Source organism: Homarus americanus, unplaced genomic scaffold (assembly GCF_018991925.1).
Source record: "Homarus americanus isolate GMGI-L3 unplaced genomic scaffold, GMGI_Hamer_2.0 scaffold46583, whole genome shotgun sequence".
Lineage (NCBI taxonomy): Eukaryota > Metazoa > Arthropoda > Malacostraca > Decapoda > Nephropidae > Homarus > Homarus americanus.
The window spans coordinates 2273677-2283488 of record NW_024731675.1 but is presented as its reverse complement, the minus strand read 5'-3'; the positions used below and the strand labels follow the sequence as shown (position 1 = coordinate 2283488).

Sequence of the window (9812 nt, the reverse complement as noted above, 5' to 3'; positions counted from 1 at the left end):
AACAAAACAGAGTATCTGGCCGTGAGGAGACAAGAGTGAGAGACAACTAGACCAGATATTACCTTATTATCTCTCACCTGGGTCTCTCACCTCCTGATTAACAGAGTGAGAGACAACTAGATAGATATTACCTTATTATCTCTCATCTGGGTCTCACCTCCTGATTAGGGGTAGAGAAGAAGGTGGAAGGGTGAGGAGTGTGTGTGGAGGAGGTTTATCCTGGTGGTGTTGGTGAGTGTGGAGAGGTGAGGGAGGAGGAGAGGGTGATGATGGGGAGGAGGAGAGGGGTGAGATGGGAGGAGGAGGATGGAGATGGGGATGATGGGAGGAGGAGAGGGTGATGATGGGGAGGAGGAGAGGGGATGATGGGGGAGGAGGAGGAGGAAGAGAGAGGGTGATGATGGGGAGGGAGGAGAGGGTGAGATGAGGGAGGAGGAGGAGATGGGGAGGGAGGAGGAGTGATGGGGGAGGAGGAGAGGGTGATGATGGGAGGAGGAGAGGGGTGATGATGGGGAGGAGGAGGAGAGGTGATGATGGTGATGGGGGAGGAGGAGAGGGTGATGATGGGGAGGAGGAGAGGGTGATGATGGGGGGAGGAGGAGAGGGTGATGATGGGGAGGAGGAGGGTGATGATGGGGAGGAGGAGGGAGTGATGAGGAGTGATGATGGGGGAGGAGGAGGGTGATGATGGGGAGGAGGAGGAGGAGGAGGAGAGGAGAGAGGATGGGGAGGAGGAGGGTGATGATGGGGAGGAGGAGAGGGTGATGATGGGGAGGAGGAGGAGGGTGATGATGGGGAGGAGGAGGGGAGGAGGAAGAGGAGGGGTGATGATGGGGAGGAGGGAGAGGGGTGATGATGGGGAGGAGGGAGAGGGTGATGATGGGGGAGGAGGAGGAGGAGTGATGATGGGAGGAGAGAGGTGATGATGGGGGAGGAGGAGAGGATGATGGGGAGGAGGAGGAGGAGGAAGAGGAGAGGGTGATGATGGGGAGGAGGAGGAGGAGGAGGAGAGGTGATGATGGGGAGGAGGAGGAGGAGGAGGAGGGTGATGATGGGAGGAGGAGGAGAGATGATGATGGGGAGGAGGAGGTGATGATGGGGAGGAGGAGGATGAGGAGGGTGATGATGGGGAGGAGGAGGAAGAGATGATGATGGGGAGAAAGAGGAAGAAGAAGAGTTGGAAAGGAGAATAGAGTTGATAAATGATGGGGAGGAGGAGGAAGAGATAACGATAATAGGAGGAAGAAGAAGAAGGAAGAGCTAGTAATATTGAGAAAAAACATTAACATGGGTTTGGTTAAGTTAGGTTAGGTTAAGTTGGTTTAAAGTTGTTAAGTTAGGTTAGGTTAAAGTTGTGTTAGGTAAGGTTAAGTTAGGTTAGGTTAAAGTTGTGATAAGTTAGGTTAGGTTAAAGCAGCATAAGGTTAGGTTAGGTTAAAGGTTTTATGTCATTGTATAAAGAGGTTTTTCTTATGTTTGTCATCGCTATTTGGACCAATATGACCCTAATTTGGGGTTAACACTAATTAAATACCAAACTAACCATTTGAAACCTAAGCTAACCAACTGTCACCTAACCTAATCTAACCTAACCTTTCCCAACCTAACTAAACCCTAATACTATATAAAAAAACTACTTTATTTAATCTATGGCGGAAGAAACTGATTCTTGTTTTAGTGGGTGTTTGGGTTAGGTTAGACACAGCTGTATTTCACAAGGACTTTATATACTGTAGCTACCAGGTACATCCTCTGGGGCTCTACTTGGTGTTGTAGGAGGTACTGTACAGGGTTGTGTTATCTGGCTCTACGACCTCTTCCACATGGGTGTTTTATTTGTCCCGTGACTTAGAAATCAATGGAGTTTAATTGGACCTTTCATACAGACGTCCATTGAGTCTGTTGATTTCTGTCATGTGTGAATAAAATATTCGTGTGGTCGAGGCCTAAAGGGTCAAAGATCAATAACCTCTTGGTGCTACAGCCCACACAAGAGGTAGAGAGCAGTAAGGGTCATAGATTAATAAACACATTTAATTGGACATCCTAACTGAGTCATTTTTGTTTTTCAGCGATGGAAGCAGCGAGAGGCTGGGAGAAGATCTTCACCACAAGAACATTATTATAAGTGATTGTGATGGAAACAGTCTTGAGACAAGGTCAACCTTGTTATACTTTAGGGAGAAACTTTATTAAAGGCAACAATATTAAGAGATAAGATTATGACAGCGAGCAAGTTGTCCGTCTCGTGAAGCTTACCGTCCTTCACGCCGGAGCGAGGAACACCCCACGGTCGTAGATGGTGAGGCCGACCGTCATGGCGTCCAGCGACGTAGAGAGCGGGCAGTCGTGCCTGCCGCCCAACCCGCCGCCGCGGCCGAGAGTCTGCCACCACCACCATCACCACCACGACTGCGAGGACGACATGACCCCGAAGCAGAAGGCGGACTTTGCCGTGATCAAGTTCGTTGCGGGTCTGGTGTTGACGGTGATGAGGAAGTTCTGGTTGACCTCTGGGGCGGTCATCATCTTGATATTTGTCCTCTTCTGGCTGTATGGCGGCCTCCTCGCCTTTGTCCTCCTCCTCTTTGCCTTCTCAGGTAAAAAAATTATCCCTTATTTAGATGATAATTAATCCTTGAAATGGTTGAATAGTATTAACTTTTAACCATGATTACTGTGTGATATAGTTTCAACTTTATATATCAGTAACTCCAGTCAGGTAGTGGACAGTGACAAAGGGTTCATTGATAGACAGATTAATATACCTGTGTAGTGAGACTGCAGGTGTTGGCCAGGTCGTGGTGTGTGATGACAGAACTGAGAGGAATCACACATGGTTTTTTTGTCTTCCTTTCATTGTTAATTAAATTTACTCTTACTTTTACAATGTTATAAATTATTCCGTGTTAGCTGTTGCCGTCATCCACACATTATGTTTTAGGCACCAATGATTTAACACACTTTTTTTTTTTTTTACTTTTTTATTATCTCTCTCTCTCTCTCTATCTCTCTCTCTACTGTATTATACATAACAATAATCTATTTTTGTTTTGGATGTTGGTGTTGTGTTCATGTGGGTTTTTTTGTCGTTGTTATCTGAGCTCTTTCCTGTTGTTGTTACTCTCTCTTGTGCATTCCCATATTTCACCACAACCCTCCCACTTCACCAACCCTTCCACAACACCCCACACTCCCACAACACCCCACAATCTTCCCCCACCTAAGAGGGTCACACACTAAACTTTCCTCCATGACCCCCATAGGAGTCGTATACCAGATCAGCGACCTGCTCGTCTACTGGCCCAACTTCCCGCCAGACTCCCGCGTCCTGGTTCAGCCGCCTTCCTCCATCGGCCTGCCCTCGGAGAACCTGTTTTTGTACGCCCGCGACGGGACCAAACTTCACGCTGTGTTCGTCAAGCAGGATTCCTTGGCCGTGAAATCTGCCCCAACTTTTGTGTATTTCCATGGCAACGCGGGGAACTTGGGCCATAGGTGAGGTATTTTAAGGCTATAGGTGAGGTATTGTAAGGCTATAGGTAAGGGACGACAGATTGATTTACTGTAGCGGAAGAAATTGTCGGAGAAGAGAATAGAAAAAAGGTCAAGAAAAAGAACTGGTATAAATAAGGATAAAATAAATGGATAATAGAAGATATAAGATGAAAGGGAAATAGAGGAATGAAAGGAAAGATTGAATGAATAAGGGTAAAAAAAAGTTAATAAATGGAAGGTTTTAAGATGAGAAAGAATTACATGAATGAGAGAAATGATTAAAATTTAAAGACCCTGTTACTGTGTTAAGAAGGGGAACGGGTATGGAATTTTTTGTGTGTGTTTTAATTATGGTTTATTTACCTGGTATTTGTTTTAATTGTATATTTTATTTTGTTTTAGTGTGGTTTATTTATATTGTTTTATTGTGGTTTATTATTTTTTTTAATTGTTTTTTCCCAGGTTAAGCAATGTATACGGCATGTACCGATGGCTAGGGATCAACTTACTGCTCCTCGAGTACCGCGGCTACGGTCTGAGTGAGGGCTCCCCATCAGAAGAGGGACTGTACCTCGACGCTCAGGCCGCTATATCCTACCTCAAGACAAGATCAGATATCGACCAGAATAAAATAATTGTGTTTGGAAGATCGTTAGGTGAGGAGGATTTTTGTATATGGGGTGGGGGGGGTTGTTGTTGATCGTTAGGTGACGGTCATTTTGTATGGGAGGTCGTTAGGTAGAAGTTTGTTTTGTATAGGGGTCGTTGAAGGTCATTTGAATAGGGTCAATTTTCTATGGGTGGGTTTAATAGAGATAGGTGTACTAACCCCTTATGTATGGGGTCCCCTCTGGCATTAAAAAAATCTGACGTTAACTAAAAAAAAAAATACTAAAATTGTAGTCGACTTCCTCAGGCGGGGCGGTGGCGGTGGACTGCGTGAGCCGGACAGAGATCAGCAGCAGAGTGGCGGGCATCGTGCTCGAGAATACCTTTACGTCTATACCCGATATGGCTAAGGTCCTCTTCTCTGGGGTCAAAGTCCTTGCCAAGTTACCTCACTGGTGCCACAAGAATAAGGTACGATGTGTGTGTGGGTGGGGGTTAGTGTTTTGTTGTTGTTGTTACTATCGTCATCATCATCATCATCATCATCATCATCATCATCATCATCATCATCATCATCATCATTATCATCATCATCATCATTATCTCATGTTACTCGGCTACAGGTTAGATATATCTTTGTTATGTTTCTTCATCATACCAAGAATATACCTATTTTATACTGTCTCTAGTAACTGTCTAAATACAAAATATACCAAGAATATACCTAATTTATACTGTCTTTTTCACCTACCTGTCTATATGAAAAAGGTGCCAAGAATATGCTTAACCTAACCTGTCTCTCTTCCCCCCCCCCCCTAGTACCTGTCAAAATACAAAATGTGCCGAGTGGTAGTGCCAACGCTGTTCCTCTCGGGCCAGGCTGACTCCCTAGTGCCGCCTCGCATGATGATGGAACTGTACCACTGCTGTGCGTCGCCGGCCAAGCGCCTCATGCAGTTCACGCAGGGCTCACACAACGAAACCTGGAAGTGCCCCGGGTATTATCAGGTCTTGGCTCACTTCCTGGACGAGGTGAGGCCGGGTTATGATTGGTTAGGGTTTGGTTAGAGGCCAGGTTATGATTGGTTAGGGTTTGGTTAGGTTAGCTTTAGTTTTATGTAATTAGGGAATATTTTATGTACAGTTTTTGTTTGGTTTTGTGTAAATAAGGGAACAAATTTGTGGTTTTATTTTATTTTTACAGAAAGAAAAATAAATCCTTGGGCATTTAAATAAGAAATTCCAAGTTGGATTCATCGTAACAGAATAAAATTACGTTTAAATCTTTCTTCCTCTCCCGTAGGTATTCAAGAGGACCGCTCAGCCGCTCGTTCTCCACCCGGGCGTCGTGTGTTTCTCCGAGCCCGAGATACTCTAGCACCCCCTCTCTCTCTCCCACCTGCTCGGGCAAGACGGTACCCCATTGGTTGATTTTTTTGAATGAGAAACGAGGAGACGGCCGGTACAATGCTTGGATTCGTGGCCGCGCTCCCTAAGTTGACGCCGTGTAGGGGTTGATCCATCAGTCGTCTGTTGCATTTCTTCGCTACCGTGTCAGAAGGCATTTATCACGAGCTACTTGTTTTTGTAATTCGGAAGTTTGGGTTTAATTTGTTTATGTATTCGTGGTAGAGTTGGCTTATTTGTTTTTCTTGATTTACAACCTGTGAGAGAAGAGAGGAGGAGTGTGTTGAGTTTTTAGTGTACACATACAGTACAGTACACCTGCCCTCCCTCAACTAGCTGTAGTAGTTTATTGTATGCTTAACTACCTGTACAGTAATGGTAGTTTGAACAGTTTACACATCACCCTAAAGTAACTGTACTGGTAGTTTGAAGAGTTTACACAACACCCTAAACTAACTATACTGGTAGTGAACTAACTATACAGTACTGGTAGTTTATGTAACACATTAAACTAACTAAAAAGGTTCCCAAGAAACTGTCGATGGGAAACACTTACATTAAGATCATAGTTAAAATTGATGAATAATATCTTTAAAACTTTACATTGAGTGAAGCGATAAGCACAGGTGAAATGTCTGCGTGTATGTTGAAGGCACGATGTGTTGCTCTCGGCCTCGTTGAATGTTAAATAACGATCATAAATTTGTTTTTAGTGACCAGATAACGAGGTTGACTGTCAACACATTGATTGGCTGCGTTGGCTGTTGAATAATTGCACGACGGGAGGTGATGTACTTCTTTTAGCCAGGTAGGGGGTTAGGGTACAGAAGGCCAGCGATTATGTTATGCAGTCAGTTAGAAAAATCATTATTAACCCGACTCCTGCGGCAAAATACACCGGATAAACAAACTTTAAACTCAACAGCCGTCGACAACAACATTTCATTCGAGAATTTTTTCCTCCCGCACCACAGAGAGTTAATGGACATAAAGACGAGAATGTCAACATGTGGCTACGGGTCATCGTGCAGAAGACTAAGTACTTTACAAGGTTATCATAAGTGGGAAATATTAAATCCCTTGAAAACAAACTTATGTAGATGTTAAGGTAAAGGATTTATGTTTTCTGGGGCTTTGGGTTTTACAAAGAACGTCTCATTTTATTTGGAAGTTGAGACGAGTTGAAATGGCGTCTCACACTCTATTACGTTCACCTCCTGTCTGTCTTAAAGAGTTGGATTATCCGCCCCTTGTATTGTCATCCGCCTCTTGTGTTGTCGTGTACGTAAAACAAACACAATCTGGATACGTTGGCCAAGAGTTCTTCCCCTAGACAGATATTTGCTCATGTTCGTTGCAAATGATATTAATCTGATTATTTATTTTTTTGTTTTTGTGTATTTTCTACTAGAGGGACTCCCATAATACGTAGGTAGCGATGATCCTCTTCTCGTTCCTGATATTTATGCCGTAGCATTGACCTTAGATGTAGGACGGCACTAGATAGTCTTATACAAATAACTAACGTACCTTGAGCGGCTCCGTCCCATTGGTCAAGATCTGTGAGAAGTGTCGTAGTGTCCGTAATATCTCCCTCTTCCTCGCCTGCCGTAGTGCACGATCCCTCATTGGTCTGTAGGCTGGTCCTCTTAACCAATCACTCGTTAGCTTCTGTCTCATGGGTGGATGTGTGTTAAGACGTCTCAGTGTGTGGTGTTAAGACGTCTCGGTGTGTGGTGTTAAGACGTCTTAATGTGTGGTTTAAGACGTCTCGATGTGTGGTGTCAAGTCGTCTCCATCAGTGTTGTAGACTTAAGGAGAGACTATTATAGGGTATCAGGGTATGCATTTATAGATAATTTCCTCCCTTGCGCTTCATTACGTAATCCAACCCAGAGTTTTGTCTTACAGTATTTACCATCGCCGAAGAGTTAGTTTGTATTGGGGTTAGTTAGGGCGCTGAAGCTGCGTTTAGGGCGATGAAGCTGCGTCTGCCTTTAGCCCGTTTTATAATGCGGTAAACGTTTGTTGTTACCGACCTTAATGAAACGCTGGTGGTAAGGGAGGGGGGTTAGATCTGCGTCTGTTTGTTCGTCCGTTCTCTGATGCGGTGAAAGAATTATTGGCTTGGGGTGATGATGATGGCTGGATAGTACACAGACACAGTAATGGTCTTTAGTGATTGGCTCGTATGTCACTCTTGGGGTAAATGATTGTTGGTTAAGGTCATTGGCTAAAGTTATTGGTTAAAATCATTGGTTAAGGTCAGGGTCATTGGTCAGTCACTAGTTAAGGTCATTGGTTAAAGCCACTGGTTATTGTACACACCCACTAGGGATTTACCTCACCTGACCTACAGTAGATCCTGCTCTTCCCGCGGCCAGCTCCTATATCACATCAACACTGACTAAAATCTCACGTATCTTCGTAAACATTATCCCCGTCGGACTTTATCCTCGACTGGATAAAGCGTTGTGTAAAGTCTCGTGGGATTTTAATGTCAAAAAACGATCTTTGTCCTTAGGAGTATATGATAAGAATGTGTCTTTTGTGCTGCTTAGAGTGTGTGTGTGTGTGTGTGTGTGTGTGTGTGTGTGTGTGTGATGTCACCAGTGAGATCAGGCAGCGATGGTGAGGAAAAGGTTATGTTGTGGAGTTGCTGTGTTTATGGTTAGGTTGCATGATGTCACACGTTGTTTTAACCCTTAAACGACGGCTGTCATGAGTGGTAGTTAGCTGTAGGGACGGTGGTCATCATCAGTGGTAGTTAGCTGTAGGGACGGTGGTCATCATCAGTGGAAGTTAGCTGTAGCGACAGTGGTCATCTTCAGTGGAAGTTAGCTGTAGGGACGGTGGTCATCATCAGTGGAAGTTAGCTGTAGGGACGGTGGCCATCATCAGTGGAAGTTAGCTGTAGGGACGGTGGCCATCATCAGTGGTAGTTAGCTGTAATTGGGGTCAAGCGGCCGTCATGAGAAAACAGAGAATCACAACGTAGAGGGTAGGTGAGGTACCTCGTGCAAGATGTCACTTCAAAGCGCTTCCCATTCAAGGTGATATATATAATCAGTGGTCTATGCTCCTTGATTTCCGACGTCGATTAATACAGTGGGTCCTCGTTATTCGTGTGGGTACCGTCGCGAAGGCCCACACCTAAGACTTATTTTGTAAACATCTCTTATGGGGGTGTGGACTTATAATACGTATGCCTCTATTTTGTAAGAAACTCAAATATTGGAAAAAGATTAATTTCGGTATCGTAAGTTTTAAAAGGATCTTGCATTTGTTGTTTTTTTATTGGTTTCAGGGCCATTTGTCTTTAGGTTTAAACTCACTATGTTATGTGAGATAGTTGGTTTATGAAAGGTCTTTATTTTAACATCAGGTCTTGTGTATCCGCTTGTTTGTGTATATTCTCGTTTATATAAGAAACCTGAATGATATTTTTGTTTATATTGTAGAAGAAACTTGAATATACTTGCTTAAATAAGAAACCTGAATGATATAGCTGTTTATAAAAAGCTTATGATTGATAATTTTTTAGAGAAACTGCTACACTTGTTAAATGAATCAGTGTATGAATGTAGAAGCACGTGTCTGTCTGTCTGTCATGGAGCTGAAATTCAATGTTAGCTCGGGGGGTTAGCTCGTGGGAGAGGGGGGGGGGGGGCAGCCATACCTCTTAAGGGCAGTTCCATTCCCTCATTGTCCCCTCCAAATCGCTCGATAATTTGAAGTGTGGGGGAGGCAGTTTAGGGCCCAGGAATCTATTGAATAAAACTTGGAATGGGAAGTTAATTTATGCGAATAGGTTTTAATAAATGACAAACCTAATTTAGAACTTTTATGGGATATTTTGTTGATTTTTGTGGGGCAGGAGAGGGAGGAAGGGTTTAGTTAGGCGATGGATTATGTTTTATAGTGAGTTGTTTTTTTCGTCGGTGAATAAATTAGTTATAAGGTTACAGAAGGTGGAAGTCTTAAATATTGGTGACATTACAGACACAGACGTAGGGTATTAGTTCTTTATACTCCACAAACGTTAAGAGATGTTATATAAGAATGCTATCGAAGTTTGTTAAGTGATAAGAGATGAGTCGACTTCATTCATGGCCCCAAAGAGATGAGTCGACTTCATTCATGGCCCCAAAGAGATGAGTCGTCTTCATTGATGGCCACAAACAGATGAGTCGACTTCATTCATGGCCACAAACAGATGAGTCGACTTCATTGATGGCCACAAACAGATGAGTCGTCTTCATTGATGGCCACAAACAGATGAGTCGACTTCATTGATG

The 9812-nt window shown here is 43.7% G+C and overlaps 1 protein-coding gene across 2 annotated transcripts; it reads left to right on the top strand.

Moving 5' to 3' along the window:
• On the top strand, nt 1–8324 carry LOC121867770 (protein ABHD13-like). Of its 2 annotated transcripts, none has more exons than XM_042367852.1 (7): nt 1–105; nt 2073–2600; nt 3267–3498; nt 3961–4154; nt 4415–4578; nt 4927–5139; nt 5411–8324. In XM_042367852.1, the coding sequence occupies exons 2-7, from the start codon at nt 2300–2302 to the stop codon at nt 5483–5485; spliced, it is 1179 nt and encodes a 392-aa protein (XP_042223786.1). In that variant the 5' UTR covers nt 1–105; nt 2073–2299; the 3' UTR covers nt 5486–8324. The 2 variants fall into 2 exon arrangements, with proteins under 2 accessions (XP_042223786.1, XP_042223785.1); XM_042367851.1 differs by having other exon boundaries at nt 46–190.
• Nucleotides 8325–9812: the final 1488 nt, after the last annotated feature.

Bases quoted from the DNA above. Each gene is read 5' to 3' on its own strand.
- LOC121867770 (XM_042367852.1), top strand. From the start codon at position 2,300: ATGGTGAGGCCGACCGTCATGGCGTCCAGCGACGTAGAGAGCGGGCAG. The intron at 4,155-4,414 runs GTGAGGAGGATT...CGACTTCCTCAG, and splicing joins TGTGTTTGGAAGATCGTTAG to GCGGGGCGGTGGCGGTGGAC. The intron at 4,579-4,926 runs GTACGATGTGTG...CCCCCCCCCTAG, and splicing joins ACTGGTGCCACAAGAATAAG to TACCTGTCAAAATACAAAAT.